Source organism: Engystomops pustulosus, chromosome 5, assembly GCF_040894005.1.
Source record: "Engystomops pustulosus chromosome 5, aEngPut4.maternal, whole genome shotgun sequence".
Lineage (NCBI taxonomy): Eukaryota > Metazoa > Chordata > Amphibia > Anura > Leptodactylidae > Engystomops > Engystomops pustulosus.
The window spans coordinates 32,151,177-32,171,770 of NC_092415.1; the positions used below are offsets into that span (position 1 = coordinate 32,151,177).

Genomic DNA, 20,594 nt, shown 5'->3' on the forward strand with positions numbered 1-20,594 from the left:
CTTCGTCATCTACTACTTATAGTCTGCTAAATTTTCATCTCTATAGGTTTAATAATGTTTTCGTTACCTTCCAAGTATGTCCACTAGATGGCAGCATTGTATTTGTACTATTGTAAAGCTACTTCAGAAACTTCTAAAATAGACACAACTTTCCTCCGTTCATCCTCTATGACGATACCACAGGAAACTTCGCCCTAATAGGGACTGTATATATAATACACCTGTGTCTGGTAGCCAGTGATTGGTTCTCTCTAATTTCTGTGCTGTCCCAATTTTGACTAAATTCTGCCTTCTGTACCTCTTGGAAGTTGGAGTAAGGAGAGTTTAACTTTTCCGTGGCTTGTCCATTAGTCACGGACCATGCAGTGTCCTATTTCAAGGACCAAACGCAGTCCCTGATAAGGGACTCCTTACATCCTATATCACTATGATTCTTGGTGTCCCCATTCTGGATACTGGTCGCTCCTTGAAACTTTACACTGCATGTTTCCGGGTTTATGGATCGGCCATGACAGTCTGTGGGAGCTCAAGGTCATTGAGGGAGATATATTGTTGTTGCAGTAGCAGTTCTTGTGGCAATTTTCCCATTTGCGCCACACGTGTGGCTTTTTTGTATTTTTTTGGCCACTCTTCACTTCCTACTTCTACTTCCTGTTCCAGATTTATCAACTCTTAACCCCTTAACGCTCTGCGCCGTAGCTCTACGGCGCAGAGGTATAAGGGAAGTATGAAGAGGGCTCACGGGCTGAGTCCTCTTCATACAGAGGTGGGGGTTTTTGCATTTTGCACAAAACCCCCACCGCTAATAACCGCGGTCGGTGCTTGCACCGATCGCGGCTATTAACCCTCTAAACGCCGCCCGCAAAGTCGCGGGCGGCGTTTAAAAGACGGCGGCGCGCGGGCGCCGCCATCTTTTTTTCGATCGCCACGCCCCCGAACGTCATCGGGGGGCGGCGATCGGTTACCATGGTAGCCTCGGGTCTTCTCTTGACACGAGGCTACATGGTTTATGCAGGTTCGTTACAATGAGCCAGTGGCTCATTGTAATGTAAGACCTGCAAAAACGCCATATATTGCAATACTGTAGTATTGCAGTATATGGTAGGAGCGATCTGATCATCTAGGGTTATTGTACCCTAGATGGTCTAAAAAAAAAGAAAAAAAAAAGTTTAAAAAATAAAAAAAATTAATAAAATATTAAAAGTTCAAATCACCCCCCTTTCCCTAGAACGGATATAAAACATAACAAACAGTAAAAATCACAGACATATTAGGTATCGCCGCGTCCCAAAATGCCCGATCTATCAAAATATAAAAACGGTTACGGCCGGCGGTGACCTCCGAGGCGGGAAATGGCGCCCAAATGTCCGAAATGCGACTTTTACACCTTTTTACATAACATAAAAAATGAAATAAAAAATGATCAAAATGTCGCACAGACCTCAAAATGGTAGCAATGAAAACGTCGCCTCATTTCGCAAAAAATGACCCCTCACACATTTCCGTGCGCCAAAGTATGAAAAAGTTATTAGCGTCAGAAGATGGCAAAAAATTTTTTTTCTTTTTTGTACACATTCGTTTAATTTTTGAAAATGTATTAAAACACAATAAAACCTATATAAATTTGGTATCACCGCGATCGCACCGAACCAAAGAATAAAGTAGGCATGTTATTTGGAGCGAAGAGTGAAAGTCGTAAAAACTGAGCCCACAAGAACGTGACGCACGTGCGGTTTTTTTTCAATTTTTCCACATTTGGAATTTTTTTTCAGCTTCGCAGTACACGGCATGTTAAAATAAATAACATTACGGGAAAGTAAAATTTGTTACGCACAAAATAAGCCCTCACACAGGTCTGTACACGGAAAAATGAAAAAGTTATGGATTTTTGAAGTTGGAGAGCGAGAAATGAGCCGGAAAACCCTCCGTCCTTAAGGGGTTAAAGTTGCATAAAAAAAGTAGTACATTTTTTTTTCCCGGGAATCTTTTCACTTTTCCTTAAGGTGGAAGGGAAAAGTTTTTTTTTTTGTAAATGTAACTATTAGCGCCACCAATGTGTTTACTCTGATACATTCACAGGCCCCTTGCACAAACTGCATCTAGCTCCTGGCCTTCCAATAGGCACGTTCACACTGCGGTGCATGCGCCCTGAGCAGAAATCTGCAAGTCTTTGAATTCATGTGGGTCGTAAACGATGACACCCGGCCTGTTTATCAACCGTGGGAACATCCCACCCAGCGCAATGACATGTCCCTCCATGCACATTTGGTGCAGTCTATTTAGTCCTGTCTATTGATAAGTCTGCCTGATTTAGTCCAGTCTAGCTTTGCTCCTCTGACCGGCTCGCAGCAGCCTCCTCTGTGCGGACCTTGTATTGTTTTCGAACCTACTGTTGGTGTTGTGATTACAAAGTTACTTGTATCCATTTTATTTTACAAAAGGAAGACAGATGTAATTTGCAAATAATGTAAATTTTATTCAAGTTCACAATACATGATAAAAACACTTAAAATACCCTAAAAATGGGTAAAAGACTCAGGACCCCCCAGGTATATAAACAGGTATCACCAAAATTCATGATTTTACAACAAAAGAATATTTCATGATTATAAAAATTCTTATGTACAAAGTATGTCAAGTTACACAGAGTGCTGCATGGTAGCTAAAGTGCAAAATGTGCCATCAAGACAATTGGTAACTAAAGTGCAAGTGAACAAATGGATAGACAAAGTGCATAAATCAAGAAAATGTTGTAGAATAATATTGCCAATAATCTGGGTCCTGGGGGAGAGGAGGTAGGAATGCCCCACGCGTATCGCCCGCTATACGGGCTTCCTCAGGGGATACCATGGATTATATCCATTTTATTAGCAGTAGTTGTATAATATTGTACACAATGGGGGATACTTATTATGCCTTCTCCACCTGTGTTCTGGTCTAAACAGGTCCGACATGGCAGAGATTGCGTTCACATCTACTAAGATGCTGTAGCTATTTAGTAAATCCCAGATGCCACAGGCAATTTGCATATAATGCCAGTCATAAAGGGCATCTACCACCAGGATAAATGACTGTATGCAAATGAGCTTCATGGGCTCCAGGCTCCATTAACAGCTATGGAGCCTTGAGCCCTCGGGTTCCTTCATCCTGGTGGTAGATGCGCTTTAAAGGAAATCTACCACCAGGACGAGGGATTGTAAACTAAGCACACCTACATGCAGGAGTGCACCCCCTCTGGCTGGATCTGCTCTTCTTTTCACTTCTTATGTCCTTGTATTTGCAAAAAAGGGCTTATAAAAAATTATGCAAATGAATTGGCATAGATTTTAGAGCCCTTTTTTTGTAAAAATAAGGGTATAAGAGCCTTAAAGAAGAGTGGATCCTGCCAGAGGGGGCGCACACCTGCATGTAAGTGTGCTTAGTTTACAATCCGTCATCCTGGTGGTAGATTCCCTTTAATAAATCTCTCCCCCCCCCCCCCCCCAATATTTTTTGTATCCATCAAAGCAGCAAAGTTGCCAAACACATCCTTTTACACATAGAAGCAGAATTTCGGCACAATAGGTGATTGCTGTACAGTAAATGTAATTCCAAAATATATCAGTGTAATGTTTATGGGTCTTGCAGTGTATTTACAGTGACTTATAGCTGTATTAGTGTTTTATCTTTTGGTTTATTTATTACTAAATTTCTGAAATATTCAGCGATTTTTATTCCTTCTTCTTCCCGTTTCTTGGCTTATAAATGAGTTTCTCGCTGACTTCTGACATTGTTGGGTTATCTATATAACGGGTGTGCGGGGATGAGCGACGATTGCTGGCGCTGTCTGGCTGGCTCAGCATTATTTCGCTATGTATGCCGTTATCATTTCAAGGACATCAAATTACTAACAAACATGTCCTTAAGGTAAGAGTAAGATTTTAATTAAACGCTTCATCGCCTCGCGCCGTTCACAAATTCACCTTGCAGGGGTGTCTTCTGTCCACTGTTGGCATGCCTTGCTTGTATACATATAGGGGGGGATTAGTGTATTATGTTGTGAGGACACAGGTTATACTCAGATTTATATCTGCCATGTCTTGTACTACTTGGAGGCAGCTACATATTTATACTTTTTTTTTTTTTTTTCACATTTGGGAGCAACATTCGCAATGAAATATTGTACATGGTCTTATAATGTGGCAGGTAGGCTGACACTAGTTGTATTTGCCAGGAGGACGCTGAGAAAAACAGCCCCAGGAGCAGGAAGCAAACCCTGAAGTGGTTAGTACTTACTGTATTGCTCTCATGTCCTCTCCTGGTCCTGGCACAGCTCTGCTCCACTTCCTGATGCCGGCCCATGCAACCAGTGCAGGACATGTTATTGGCTGCTCTGGGGTCTCCAGGGCTATTGGCTGCTTTGGGGTCTCCAGGGCTATTGGCTGCTCTGGGGGTCTCCAGGGCTATTGGCTGCTCTGGGGGTCTCCAGGGCTATTGGCTGCTCTGGGGGTCTCCAGGGCTATTGGCTGCTCTGGGGGTCTCCAGGGCTATTGGCTGCTCTGGGGGTCTCCAGGGCTATTGGCTGCTCTGGGGGTCTCCAGGGCTATTGGCTGCTCTGGGGGTCTCCAGGGCTATTGGCTGCTCTGGGGGTCTCCAGGGCTATTGGCTGCTCTGGGGGTCTCCAGGGCTATTGGCTGCTCTGGGGGTCTCCAGGGCTATTGGCTGCTCTGGGGGTCTCCAGGGCTATTGGCTGCTCTGGGGGTCTCCAGGGCTATTGGCTGCTCTGGGGGTCTCCAGGGCTATTGGCTGCTCTGGGGGTCTCCAGGGCTATTGGCTGCTCTGGGGGTCTCCAGCTTTTTCCACAGTATACAATGTAACCTGGGTAGATGGAGGCAAAAATGATGCCTACTTATTCCAGTACAGTATAAGTTTATGGATACGTTGAGTATAAACTCGAAATGAAATGTGAACCTAACCTTAATAAATTCATACCTCCTACGTGAATACAAACTACAGACCTGGCTTTTTAGACTTAGCAGCTCAGACCCTTCTTCTGTGTAACCTTAAAGGACATCTACCACCTACTGGTGTGTGCCCCTGCCAGGATCAGCTCTTCTTGTAGATTCTTAGGACCTTATTTTTATGATACAAAGGTTTTTTAAAATTATCGAAATGAGCCTGAGGGGTTCCAGGCTCCAATGACATCTATGGTGCCTGGAGCCCCACGTTTGTTTGAATAATTTTCCAAACTTTTTTTTATTGTAAAAATAAGGTTTTAAGAAGCTAAAAGAAGAGCAGATCCTGTCATTGTGCTTAGTATACAATCCTTCATCCTGGTGGTAGAGTTCCTTTAATTTTTACCCCCAAGGGCAGGTTCTGTAGCCAAATCTACAGTCTGTTTTTCTTCTAGTAGACCACTCTTCATATATTAAATTTCATATTTCTATGTATGACAAATTCAAATTATTCTGCATTACCCATGACGCTCAAATTGTGTGGCGTTTGGGGGTTAGTATGGTACCAATTGTACTGGTCTCAATCCCTGAGGCTTTGGATACTAGATTACTAATGGTCATAATGAATTTTTAGAGACCCAGCAAACAATCCTCCCTGAATCTGAACAGATTGCAGTTTTGATTTTGACGTATATTATGACCTCCGTGTCCATAAAGCTGTCCAATTCACCCCCAGTCTAAACTGTCTCCTGACATTGATGAAAATAAATGAATAAATGCTATTTTTATATTTCATTAATATATATACCATATAAATTTTTTTAAAATAATTAAAGCCAGATGTCACTGGAGATGAAGATCCCGAACAACACAGGTGACCTTTTCCATGGAATGTATTAATTCTCTTCCTCCAGTATGACATCTGCACTTCCATGTGTGAGAACTTTTTGCTTTTTTTGGGGGGGGTAGGACATGTAATGGCTTTTAATTCCCCAGAACCAAGAACAGCGCGCTTGTAAGCGATACCACAGAATTACATATAAGACCTGTCTGATCAATTACTGGCCGCAAGACGCGGACAATAATGATGCCCTATGACCTATCATTGGACTTTCATTCACGTCCTAGTGCAAGGACATATGTTCCTTAGAGGCAGTGCATGTCACTGCTGAGGATTTGTCCCAAGTTTTTGTTACCCCCAGGATAGGGCATAACAAGGTGGTCACTAGGATTCCCACTGCTGCGGCTCCCGTGAGCTGGAGAACAGTTATTGCGTTCTCACTATTAGGTGGAGCGACGGTATGAGCCAAAACTATTCAGTTTTTTTTTTAAATTACAGATATCCCTGACCACTCCTATAGACTGTGTGGTAGGATGTATGCTTGTCTTGCAGCTCCACCCGTTAGTGAGAATGGGATCTCTGTACTCGCTGGGGGTCCTGTGTTCATGATCGTTCCATGGCTCCAGCAGTCTAAGGCTACATTCACACTACAGTATGGGGGACGTACATACGGCCGACGTATATACGGCCGATGTACGTCCCCCATACACTTCTATGGGCTCACGGCCCTGTACGGGAGCGGTACGGTGAAGCACACGTGCGACACCGTACCGCTCCGTAGCCCGGGGAAAGATAGGACATGTCCTATCTCTCCCCGTATTACGGCGCTGTGCGCCATTAATTCCTATGGAGAGGGGCGGGGGTGAGCTGCGCTCACCTCCTCCTCCTCCTCTCCCCGCGCTGCCGCGTGCCCGCTGTGCTACGGTGCGGCGGGCTCACGGCAGTGTGAATTTAGCCTAACACTTACTTCTAACTTTGTTATCCCTTAGGGCAGTGATGGCGAACCTTTTAGAGCCTGAGTGCCCAAACTTCAACCAAAAGCCACTTATTTATTGTAAAGTGCCAGCACAGCAATTTAAGCAGTAATTTATTTCTCCTTGTTCTTTAACAACTTTAAATCGTTCTGCCTCATAAAGACACCGATGCATTTCAAGGGAGGAGGGCAAATTCGCCCATCATTGTAGGAAGATTCTTTGAGTCCTGTCTGGTGAACCTTATGCTTGGGTGATGGCCTGGGTGCCCACAGAGAGGGCTCCGAGTGCCGCCTCTGGCACCAGTGCCATAGGTTCGCCACCACTGCCTTAGGGGATAACTTAAAGGAAATCTACAACTTAAAAACAGGAATCACCAACGCATACTCGCATGCAATCCTCTTAATCTTGATCCTGGCGCTTGTAATCTACCATTTGTTTTCTAGTGTGAACAGTGGTTTATTGGTCTTGTTAACCTGTACTGTCCTGTAGCAGTTTGTTGTCCTGTAACTAGCAACGTGCGTAAATGCTCCTCTCATTGTGCAAGTATGTAACTGTAATGGTAAGCTGGTCTCTGTGTGTAACAACTGCTGGATCACTATTTTAAAAAAAATCTTTCGCCCCAGGGGATCAATAAAGTATTATTGTATTGTATGTTAGGTGGCTGTGTCTTTATTTACAAACTGTCCTAAGACAGAAAAAGCCTTATCTGTCAGGCCTAAAACTTAACCTTTATTAATATTCACCTAATAAAAGAATTTTTTTTCTAGAATTCACTCCAAAAAAAATGTTAAAAATTGCTTGTTGGGGCTACTACTACGAAGTCATTTTTGGGAGAGTAAATCCCCTTAATCAGTGTATACTCATGGTGTATCTCTGCAGCAATTAACACTAGTTAGCAGCCTCTTAAAACACATACACAAGTCCTGTGTATGCAGCAGTTGATTACTTCTGCCTGTCAGTGACAACACAGTGATGACATATTCTCGGCCTATGCTTGTCAGGACAAGGCTGAAGCAGTGCATCATTGGGGTAAGAGAGTGTCCGGGCAGCCGCAGGAGCGAAAGAGCCTCATGATCATAATTTTTATAATTGTTTTTTTTCAGCAAAACTACTCGGTTCAGGGATTATACAAGATATGTTTCTGCATCAGTGTAGCTACAGCATTCTCATGGTATGTTTGGTTCTTAATGCATAAAAGCAAATGGTAGAATTCCTTTAATCTTAACATGCCAGGATCACCTGGAAAAAAAAAAGTTAAGCTACCATCAGGAATGCATTTCCTTTAAAGCGGTTGTCCAGTTACTACGGATTATCCTGTATCCACAGGATTGGGGAAACTTTGCTGATTGGTGGATGCTCACTTATTATATAGATATACACTCACCAGCCACTTTATTAGGTACACCTGTCCAACTGCTCGTTAACACTTAATTTCTAATCAGCCAATCACATGGCGGCAACTCAGTGCATTTAGGCATATAGACATGGTCAAGACAATATCCTGCAGTTCAAACCGAGCCTCACTATGGGGAAGAAAGGTGATTTGAGGCCTTTGAACGTGGCATGGTTGTTGGTGCCAGAAGGGCTGGTCTGAGTATTTCAGAAACTGCTGATCTACTGGGATTTTCACGCACAACCATCTCTAGGGTTTACAGAGAATGGTCCGAAAAAGAAAAAACATCCAGTGAGCGGCAGTTCTGTGGGCGGAAATGCCTTGTTGATGCCACAGGTCAGAGGAGAATGGGCAGACTGGTTCGAGCTGATAGAAAGGCAACAGTGACTCAAATTGCCACCCGTTACAACCAAGGTAGGCAGAAGAGCATCTCTGAACGCACAGTACGTCGAACTTTGAGGCAGATGAGCTACAGCAGCAGAAGGCTACAATTTGCACAAGCTCATCGAAAATTGGACAGTAGAAGATTGGAAAAACGTTGCCTGGTCTGATGAGTTTCGATTTCTGCTGCGACATTCGGATGGTAGGGTCAGAATTTGGCGTCAACAACATGAAAGCATGGATCCATCCTGCCTTGTATCAACTGTTCAGGCTGGTGGTGGTGGTGTCATGGTGTGGGGAATATTTTCTTGCCACTCTTTGGGCCCCTTGGTACCAATTGAGCAATGCCACAGCCTACCTGAGTATTGTAGCTGACCATGTCCATCCCTTTATGACCACAATGTACCCAACATCTGATGGCTACTTTCAGCAGGATAATGCGCCATGTCATAAAGCTGGAATCATCTCAGACTGGTTTCTTGAACATGACAATGAGGTCACTGTACACAAATGGCCTCCACAGTCACCAGATCTCAATCCAATAGAGCATCTTTGGGATGTGGTGGAACGGGAGATTCGCATCATGGATGTGCAGCCGACAAATCTGCGGCAACTGTGTGATGCCATCATGTCAATATGGACCAAAATCTCTGAGGAATGCTTCCAGCACCTTGTTGAATCTATGCCACGAAGAATTGAGGCAGTTCTGAAGGCAAAAGGGGGTCCAACCCGTTACTAGCATGGTGTACCTAATAAAGTGGCCGGTGAGTGTATAAAGTTTAGTGACAACTTTTAATGCATCAAGTTTTTTTTTTCAATGTATTTAACATGAACTGAAAAACTTTTTTTTAATTTTTTTGAACTGATACAGTTCACTTTGTGCAAGTTGCTTTCTACGTTCCAATGTTTTCCGATTTTTGGATGGCCCCCTGGGTTTTGGCTACAGATACTCCTTATGCTCCTATTTGAATAAACCTGTTTGATGTATTGCCTACTTTGCATTTTCAATTAAAATAAAATGACATTTTGAATTTAAAGTCCGAAACTTCAGCATTGGAGTGTAAAAGCTGAGGAGGAGGAGGAGTGCGGAGGAGTCTATTAACAATACAATAGTGATTTGAGAGAGAAATTAAAAAAAAACCCTTTGACTCTCCTGGAATGACAATGAGGTGGCGCTCGCTCTGGGCTGCCTCTTTATTAATTCTAGGACAATGTTATCGCTTTATGGTAAAGAAGTGATAAGTCTCCTATTATTTTGTGTCCCCCGGGGATTCCTGTGTTTGCTCTGTACTAATCACTGGATGATTTTGTGCCGTCAGGTATTTAGCCATGGAACGCCAACTTTATCAAGTGACAACAAGGACGACCCTGAAGCCAAATTCTTCCCGGTGTTCCAGAATGTTATGTTACCGCCTGATACATTCAAAGGAAAGGTGGCCTTTATCACAGGAGGCGGCACCGGCCTAGGGAAGGGGATGACCACAGCCCTGTCCAAATTGGGGGCTGAATGTGTTATAGCCAGCAGGTAACTTACATTTATTTATTGTCCAGGACAGACCACAGTACTGGGGAAATGTATTTTGACACACATTATATAGCCAGTTTCTGAACGCTGTATCCCACTGTGTTGTGGAAGAACTGGAGGTAAAAGTGATCTGCCCATGTAATAAAACTGTCTCCATCAGGTAAAGCTTTTCTGTCCTCCGTTGTAAGTCGGGAAGATACCTGACGTATACTTACTAAAGAGGGCAACTGCATATCCCACCGGTACATTGGGATAGATCCTCCAGTTTGCTCCTCCCCCTGAAAGTGGGAGGAGGAGGAAACATCGGCAGCAGCCAGTCATTTGCTCCTGCTGATGTTTATTTTTGTACAGTAACATTACCAAGGGACCACCCATAGTGTACGGTCAGCAGAGTCCGGGGGAAGGATGCAATACAATGGTATCCATTCCTCGTAGCCTCTAATGGCTTCCACTGAGTGTATCCTGCGTTGTCCAGAAGCAAGCAGGATGATATAGTGCAGATTACTGTGTTTTCCCATCCAGTGTTTCCTGTTGGATGTGGCATATCCTGAGCAGACGGAGGCAAAAAGATGCCCCCATCTGCCAGTATAAGGCTATGGACATGTTCAACGTATATGCTGAAAACTAGCAACTGAGCATAGCCTTCTAAAGTTACTGTGGCTTGTATTTGGGGTCTGTTTAAGCACCGTAATCTATGAAGTAATCAAAGTAGTTTTGTCAATTTTTTTTTTTTATTATTTATACACCTGTTAAAGGGAACCTATATCATTTTTACTAAAGACAGGTTACAGAAGCCCATTACATCTGCAGTGCAAATATGTTGTTCCGCCTTCTCTAAGCATTTGCATTACAATATAATTGTGTGTTATAACTTACCTGACGGAATCCTTTTTTTAGTCCTAGGGGTTGGCTTTGGCTTGAATGCATTTAAAAAAACTACATGTGACTTGTCTGTGTTGTAGACTCCTCAGCTCTCATCCCCCACCTTTGTGCTCCTGTACAGGCTGTGAGCTCTGTGAAGGAGCGGGAGGGAGGAGCTGTACAGGAGCACAAAGGTGGGGGCTGAGAGCTTAGGAGCCTGCAGCACAGACAAGTCACATGTTGTTTTTTGAAATGGATCCAAACCAAAGCCCAACCCCTGGGAATACACAGAGGATTCTGTCAGGAAAGTTAAAGTTGCGTTGTAATGTCACAGCCCTGTGGCCCTATGTTTCTGGTAAGCAGAGAGACTGCTGTAGTTTTATAGGGATTGTGGGAATTTGTGTGGTCTTTTGGGGGTATTTTAGTGATTTTTGGGCTGTGATAAACCCTAGACAGACAGACAGACTTGCCCAGTTACAAAATATGACAATTTGTTTTTTAATATTTATTTTTTCAGGAAATTGGATGTTTTAAAAGAAACTGCAGCTCAAATAACTTCAGAAACTGGAAATAAGGTAATTTTTAGCAGGATGCTTTTCACATTGTAGATTTTCTGTACACATGCACATAGAGAATTGTGTGTAATATTATATCTATTGACTAATATATATATATATATATATATATATATATATATATCCTGCATTCATATAGGTTTATGTGATTTCTATACTTAAGAGATACAAACCACGAGAATAGTATCATCCTAACAAGTTATATCTTCTATTAGAACATGATTAATGGCGGTTAACGTTGGTCACTTTTATTTTTGTCTAAAGTTTGTTTGAAGGGGTATTTCCACGAATGCAAGATTCTTAAATATACTCGGGATAACAAAATAACACATTCTCTAACTCATTTTTATTAACAAAAATACAGCATTTCACAGATATAATTCCAACCTGTCTATATCAGCCCTGGTGTTTTACATTCTGGCTGTCTCTGGATGCGACCATAAACACCTGACTATGGTCGGGGAGATTCCTCTGGCTTCTCTTGTACGGGCAGAAGGCTGAGAGCACTACAGACGGGAACCTCCTGTCCAGCAGCAGCACTACAGACCAGATAAAATCTGGATCTGAGGGGAGGGAGGCATAGCAGGGCTGACTGTGTGTTTTATAGGTGAGGCAGCAGACTTAGTGTGCCATTGTGTCTCATATCTGTCTCCTCTCTCTTTTTCTATGTGTCAGATACTAGTAGACTGTTCAAAAGCTAGATAAAAGTGTAGATAAACCTGTCCCCTGATAATTTAAGCACACTGTCAGCAAACAGCATCTCATAGCACAGAGGGATCATGAAGTGTCAGAACAAAAACTGCAAATAAACTGAATAAAATTGTGAAGTAAAAGGTTAAAATGATCTTTATTGTGTGAACATCACTAGAGGATTAACATTTGAGAACTTTCTTTCATCTGCAAACCCCTTTAAGGTACTCTCTGCTCCTGACTGTTGAAGTCTCTGGACAGCATATATGTGCAGATATAGGAGCTTTCCTGATGTAGATGTTGAACACACTCTCTACGGAGATCAGAACCGTAAATAATATATTGTCTGTACAGATTAAAAGGTGTGAAATTACATCACAAGTGGAGGTTGGCTTCAAGCCTGTGTATATTCACGTCAGATGCTTATATTACAGTACGGAGTGCATTGCATCACAATATAATGTACATAACTTAAGTTAAACTGTACAGGCAAGGAGATCACCTGACATTATTGTACAATCTTCTGATGTCTTGTAGGTTCACGCTGTGCAGTGTGATGTCCGTGACCCAGAGTCTGTAAAGAAAGCTGTTGCAGAAGGCATTCAAGTGGCCGGACATCCAAGTGTGAGTGCATTTTTATAACCTCTTCAGACGTACATATGTACTGCCATGTGTGTATCTGGAATTTGGGTGGGAAGGGTGTTCCCTTCAACTTTAGTCAATCTAAATAACTTATGCAGGATTCACCAAAAAAATGTCGTATGTTTGGAGCACCTTGAAAATTCATAGGTAGACCTCAACTAAGAGACAAAATGAGAAAACAAATCCTTAAAATCACATGTTTTTGTGTCTTCACAAGGTTGGCACACACTGTTGCTGGTATGTTGACCCATTCTTCCATGTAGATCTCTTCTAGAGCAGTGATGTTTTGGGGCTGTCGCTGGGCAACACAAAATTTCATCTCCCTCCAAAGGTTTTGTATGGGGTTAAGATCTGGAGACTGGCCAGGCTACTCCAGGACCTTGAAATGCTTCTTACGAGTCCACTCCTTCGTTGTCATGTTTCATCTTCAATGCCCTTGCTGATGAAGGGAAGTCAACATCTCCCACCGTGGCCAGGCCTTTCTTCAGTTGGCTGCAGACAGCCGTGGCCCAGAATACCAGAGTGGCTTTTGCGGCCTTGGGCACACTATGGTCACGGTGCTTGATATTGGGACCAGAGGATGGGCCTACAGCCTGGCAGGTATCCAGCAGGTGGTGTTTGCAAGAAAAGTGGAGGGAGAGGCTGATGCAGTGGTTTCTCCCTGGGGCAACCCCTGAGATGTATATGAGAATCCCTGGGTGATGAAGGGTGGGGAGCCCGTGATGGTGAAGCAGCCTCATCCAGGGATCACACGCAGGCACGTTGTGCAAATCAACTCGCAGTTCTTTATTGGAACTTCCACAGCAGGAAATGGGCAAACGTCAGTAGCAGGTTCAGCAGTCTGGAAGGCTTGCTCACAGCCTGGTAGTAATTTCAGGCTGGGCTGGGCAAGATGGAGCCGAGTCCGGACCTCTGCCTCTCAATTATGGGAGTTGTTCATTGTCCCTCACTTTTTGCCAAGACCAATGTAACTGTGCATGCATACATTTTCTACTTTGTTATGGTACAATACCTGTTTCCCTAAACTAGAGGCACCTGTGGGGACAAACCACTGGTGGTCCCTTGGGGTTAACATGTTTAGTGACATGTTGGTTCATGGTAAGCGATGCTCTTTTGAGGTCCTGCAGAGGAATATGAGGTGCCCAGTATGAACTTCCAGTATATGCAGCTGAGTCACGCCCTAGCAGCTCAATTACTTCCCAGGAGCCTTCCATGTCTGCCTTCTGAAGGTCTCGGGCCCCCGGGGGTCGGTATGTACCAAAAAAGATTGCTCAAGCCCCCCATAATATGCTGCAGAAGAAATTCTGACACTGGATTACTATAAGTTCCACACACTATGATTGCACAGTCCATAAACAGCTGACTGACTGGGTGAAGAGTGAACCGTTTGTCTGTGTGTCTGTACTTTTTCTTCTTTCTCTCCTCCTGCTGGCCAGCAAACCTTTGTCTCTGACGACTATTGTTTCAACAGACAAACTAGTTCAGCAGTCACCACTCAGCATTAGGGTGATGGCACACATGGCGTTTTGAGCGCGTTTTTGGCCCATTTTTAAGCAGTCCGTCAAAAAATGTTTTTGACCAGTTTCAATTAAGATAATTGGTCAAACCTGTCAAAAACGTATGCGTTTTCAAAAAAACGCATGCGTTTTTAAACGGACTGCTTAAAAACGGTCCAAACACGCGTTCAAAATGCCACGTGTGCCATCACCCTTACCTGATCTTACCTGTGTGTGCAAAACCTGAGCAGAGGGTGAGCTGGGGTTATATAGCCTGTTCCTGATTACTGCCAGGTTACTACTTTGGTTACTTGTGTACATTGTAAACTCCCCTTTATTTTTATATTGTGTATGATACTGTATTGTGATGTTTTATATATTATTTATGTAAGAAATGTATCTTGTGATGTTTGCTGTTAAAGGTGTAACCCAGGGGGTTATCCCTTTAAGACTCAAGGTAAATAGTTGGGTATTTAATGACACCTGTGTGTACATGGATGGTCTCTAGGTCAGAGTGTCTGATCTGACCACAGGGGAGCTGCAACCTGACCCCTGAATTATCTGCATTTTTGTTCTTGCTATGTTCTGTTTACTTATTTATTTTTTTGTGTAAATAAATGCAAGCCTTTTCTTTGGACCTGAAGCCCGAGTAAAGACTTTTTTTTTTTTTTTTTTTTTTTTTTTTTTTTAACTGCCAGAAGATCCTACATCTCAACACTGACCCAACTCTCTGTTATGCATTACTCTGTCCAGAGCCAATTGTCAAATTTTGTCATGTTCTCTGGAACTGTCCCCTTATACAGTATAGAGCCGGCCAGTCCTCCCCCATCCCAGCATAGAGCCGGCCAGTCCTCCCCCATCCCAGCATAGAGCCGGCCAGTCCTCCCCCATCCCAGCATAGAGCCGGCCAGTCCTCCCCCATCCCAGCATAGAGCCGGCCAGTCCTCCCCCATCCCAGCATAGAGCCGGCCAGTCCTCCCCCATCCCAGCATAGAGCCGGCCAGTCCTCCCCCATCCCAGCATAGAGCCGGCCAGTCCTCCCCCATCCCAGCATAGAGCCGGCCAGTCCTCCCCCATCCCAGCATAGAGCCGGCCAGTCCTCCCCCATCCCAGCATAGAGCCAGCCAGTAGGAGCAGCGGGGGAGCGTTGGAAAGGTGAGTACATGGTTTATTATTTTTGGACCGGACCCAGACTAGTCGGCCCACTGAGATTTCCCCCAGTGGGTTATATGGTCAGTGCCCCCGCTTGAGGTTACCCTTCAATGGTTCCATTTTATACCCTGACCTTCTGCGATGCTAGGCCCCATCTATCTTCATCCATACTAACTATAGATGCTCAGATGTATGCGTCCATACACTTCATATGCTATCCCTTTTTACCCTTCCAGCATATGCAGCATTCATATTGTGTCTACTAATCTACATGAGGTGGCAATGTTACTTTTGATTTCTTTTAAATCAATATTTTAAGGAAAAAAATGATCCGTTGCTGCAGTAGGATTTTCCCTTTTTGTTACAGGATTTTCTTAGCATTTTCTAATGTTTTTGGAAAGACCATGAAGACTTCCATCTGTGGGGTCTCCACATGGAGTATTTCTGAGCTCACGCAGGCACTTTATCCCCCGCTGGGGCTGAATTGATGGCGGATCTATCTTCTCACTCGCGGGTCTCTCTTCAGCTTGTGTCCTCCTGACATGGCCTCTTCTCCTAATACATCCCTGTATGACAGCTCCCGCAGCATTTACATTGGCCCATTAGTGACTTTCCTGGATAACTGATGAAAGCAAATGGGCAACTTTCTCATTAAGATGCTTTCTCTGCTCTGTTTGAAGTGTGACGGGGGCTATTTAGGAAGAATCCCAGCTAAATGTCTCCCATCTATTGCATGTGACTGCTCTCCCCTACTCAGGATGTGACCCTAGGACCAGGCTTTTCTTTCAAGCACAGACACGTTTCATGTACAGTGTAATTTGCATTAAATATGGTCTATGTTTTAGATAATTATGTTTTAGTTAATTGCACTGAAATATTGTATTCGTGTTAATGTGCTTTAACCATATCCGATATTGGAGCCCAACTAGAGCAGGTATAAAATGATCCTTCTTAATAAAGCTCCTTTAGATGTTAAGAAGTGGGAGAGGGGGGTATATGAGGCTGGAGCTTGCAGTAACGTTGTACAGCCACTATGCCATGAGCAGAGTCATCCACTTCCTGCTCCATTCAGTATTTATTGCAGGTACCAAAAGGTGATCATGCGTGGCCCAGGGTATGGAAGTAAAAAGTAAAGTATCAAAAGTAAATTACAGGAAATCTACCATCAAAATAAAGCATAATCAAACAGGGACACTCACTCATAGATCCAGGCACCAGGACTGTGGTAATCTTCTTATATTTGTTATTTGTGGGCTTCTTCCTTCTAAAATCAACTTTAACATTTATGCTAATGAGCCACAAAGACTTTAGGGGTGTTACCAAAGCCTCTCCAAGCTCTGGCTTCACAAGCTGTTACACTCGCCCTCCTACTGCCTTCCCCTCGCCTGATGTAACCTCACACAGTGGGAGTTGGAAGTATTCCCACAGAGTCCTTCTGAGTTATTAGCATAATTTTAAAAGTTGATTTCAGAAGGAAGGAGGCCACGGATAACAAATATAAGAAGATTACCACAGTCACAGTGCCTGGATCTATGAGTAATGTCCCTGGTTTATCATGATGGTTTCCTTAAAAATGAGTTGCAGATGTCCTACTATGAGATGCTATGTATATATTGCTATAACTCAATTTAAAAAAAATTAGAAAAGTAAACCTTGTAGCGGCCTATAGTGACAAAGCACAAATGAACTTTCTCATCCTGCTGTCACAGTGCCTTCTATCTATGTGCATGAATTGGAGTGTATGTTATCCACCCTATTCTATACCACAATGTAAATATAACAACCATGTGGTCTTCTCTTGGGGGTCTTACTCCCAGGGGTATAACATTAGGGCTTCTCTTCACAGTCGTTGTAAAGCTTTCTTTTACAACAGAATACCCTGAAAACATAGAGCTGAGAAATGGTGAAGAATTACATACTACTATTTATATATTTTCTTTGCAAATTTGAGATTTGCATGATCATTGTGCAGCACCTGCCTTTTCCCCCTATGTAAGCAAAGTATTCTAGGAATGGATGTACAGGCTCAAGATGTACAGATGTTATCCGGTATATTATTTACTTTTCATCAAATAATGGACTGAAAGTTTTTAAAAGTTTAAAATGGTGTTTGCCTAATTATATATATTCCTAATCAGCTGAGGCTGCGTTTCCACTGTTGTAGGCTCTACATACAGCTACAAGCTTTCTTGAACAGTATCATTGTATGCAAACTGTGTCTGAAGAAGGTCTACTGACCGAACTTTGTTTTGTTTGTTGAGAAAGACTTTCTCGAAGTAAAAAATATACTTTTTAACTACAACACAGTAACTGGACCCTTATCTCTTCTCATATGGTGATGGTAGAACCTCCTCTCCTCTAGGTGTAGAGGATGCCCCCTGTCTATGGTGATGGTAGAATCGCCTCTCCTCCTGGTGTAGAGGATGCCCCTTTCTATGGGGATGGTATAACCTCCTCTCCTCTAGGTGTAGAGGATGCCCCCTGTCTATAGTGATGGTATAACCTCCTCTCCTCTAGGTGTAGAGGATGCCCCCTGTCTATGGTGATGGCAGAATCGCCTCTCCTCTAGGTGTAGAGGATGCCCCTGTCTATGGTGATGGTAGAACCTCCTCTCCTCTAGGTGTAGAGGATGCCCCTGTCTATAGTGATGGTATAACCTCCTCTCCTCTAGGTGTAGAGGATGCCCCCTGTCTATAGTGATGGTATAACCTCCTCTCCTCTAGGTGTAGAGGATGCCCCCTGTCTATGGTGATGGCAGAATCGCCTCTCCTCTAGGTGTAGAGGATGCCCCTGTCTATGGTGATGGTAGAACCTCCTCTCCTCTAGGTGTAGAGGATGCCCCTGTCTATGGTGATGGTAGAATCTCCTCTCCTCTAGGTGTAGAGGATGTCCCTGTCTCTGCTGATGGTATAACCTCCTCTCCTCTAGGTGTAGAGGATGCCCCTGTCTATAGTGATGGTATAACCTCCTCTCCTCTAGGTGTAGAGGATGCCCCCTGTCTATGGTGATGGTATAACCTCCTCTCCTCTAGGTGTAGAGGATGCCCCCTGTCTATGGTGATGGTAGAACCTCCTCTCCTCTAGGTGTAGAGGATGTCCCTGTCTCTGCTGATGGTATAACCTCCTCTCCTCTAGGTGTAGAGGATGCCCCCTGTCTATGGTGATGATAGAACCTCCTCTCCTCTAGGTGTAGAGGATGCCCCCTGTCTATGGTGATGGTAGAATCACCTCCCCTCTAGGTGTAGAGGACGTCCCCTGTCTATGGTGATGGTAGAATCTCCTCTCCTCTAGGTGTAGAGGATGCCCCCTGTCTATGGTGATGATAGAACCTCCTCTCCTCTAGGTGTAGAGGATGCCCCCTGTCTATGGTGATGGTAGAATCACCTCCCCTCTAGGTGTAGAGGATGCCTCCTGTCTATGGTGATGGTAGAATCTCCTCTCCTCTAGGTGTAGAGGATGCCCCATGTTTATGGTGATGGTAGAACCACCTCTCCTCTAGGTGTAGAGGATGCCCCTGTCTATGGTGATGGTAGAACCTCCTCTCCTCTAGGTGTAGAGGATGCCCCTGTCTATGGTGATGGTAGAATCTCCTCTCCTCTAGGTGTAGAGGATGCCCCTGTCTATAGTGATGGTATAACCTCCTCTCCTCTAGGTGTAGAGGATGCCCCCTGTCTATGGTGATGGTATAACCTCCTCTCCTCTAGGTGTAGAGGATGCCCCCTGTCTATGGTGATGGTAGAACCTCCTCTCCTCTAGGTGTAGAGGATGCCCCCTGTCTATGGTGATGGTAGAACCTCCTCTCCTCTAGGTGTAGAGGATGTCCCTGTCTCTGCTGATGGTATAACCTCCTCTCCTCTAGGTGTAGAGGATGCCCCCTGTCTATGGTGATGGTAAAACCTCCTCTCCTCTAGGTGTAGAGGATGCCCCCTGTCTATGGTGATGGCAGAATCACCTCTCCTCTAGGTGTAGAGGATGCCCCTGTCTATGGTGATGGTAGAACCTCCTCTCCTCTAGGTGTAGAGGATGCCCCTGTCTATGGTGATGGTAGAATCTCCTCTCCTCTAGGTGTAGAGGATGTCCCTGTCTCTGCTGATGGTATAACCTCCTCTCCTCTAGGTGTAGAGGATGCCCCTGTCTATAGTGATGGTATAACCTCCTCTCCTCTAGGTGTAGAGGATGCCCCCTGTCTATGGTGATGGTAGAACCTCCTCTCCTCTAGGTGTAGAGGATGCCCCCTGTCTATGGTGATGGTAGAACCTCCTCTCCTCTAGGTGTAGAGGATGTCCCTGTCTCTGCTGATGGTATAACCTCCTCTCCTCTAGGTGTAGAGGATGCCCCCTGTCTATGGTGATGGTAGAACCTCCTCTCCTCTAGGTGTAGAGGATGCCCCCTGTCTATGGTGATGGTAGAACCTCCTCTCCTCTAGGTGTAGAGGATGTCCCTGTCTCTGCTGATGGTATAACCTCCTCTCCTCTAGGTGTAGAGGATGCCCCCTGTCTATGGTGATGGTAAAACCTCCTCTCCTCTAGGTGTAGAGGATGCCCCTGTCTATGGTGATGGTAGAACCTCCTCTCCTCTAGGTGTAGAGGATGCCCCTGTCTATGGTGATGGTAGAACCTCCTCTCCTCTAGGTGTAGAGGATGCCCCTGTCTATGGTGATGGTAGAATCTCCTCTCCTCTAGGTGTAGAGGATGCCCCTGTCTATAGTGATGGTATAACCTCCTCTCCTCTAGGTGTAGAGGATGCCCCCTGTCTATGGTGATGGTATAACCTCCTCTCCTCTAGGTGTAGAGGATGCCCCCTGTCTATGGTGATGGTAGAACCTCCTCTCCTCTAGGTGTAGAGGATGCCCCCTGTCTATGGTGATGGTAGAACCTCCTCTCCTCTAGGTGTAGAGGATGTCCCTGTCTCTGCTGATGGTATAACCTCCTCTCCTCTAGGTGTAGAGGATGCCCCTGTCTATAGTGATGGTATAACCTCCTCTCCTCTAGGTGTAGAGGATGCCCCCTGTCTATGGTGATGGTAAAACCTCCTCTCCTCTAGGTGTAGAGGATGCCCCCTGTCTATGGTGATGGCAGAATCGCCTCTCCTCTAGGTGTAGAGGATGCCCCTGTCTATGGTGATGGTAGAA

At 44.4% G+C, this 20,594-nt stretch overlaps 1 protein-coding gene across 1 annotated transcript in view; it reads left to right on the forward strand.

The window, feature by feature from the left end:
* The window catches only part of DECR1 (2,4-dienoyl-CoA reductase 1), a 47,144-nt gene that overhangs the window by 8,305 nt on the left and 18,245 nt on the right, over positions 1–20,594 (forward strand). The window contains exons 2-4 of the mRNA XM_072151549.1: positions 9,843–10,048; positions 11,427–11,484; positions 12,712–12,798. Coding sequence (XP_072007650.1) covers positions 9,843–10,048; positions 11,427–11,484; positions 12,712–12,798 — 351 coding nt within the window. The remainder of the gene's footprint in view (positions 1–9,842; positions 10,049–11,426; positions 11,485–12,711; positions 12,799–20,594) is intronic.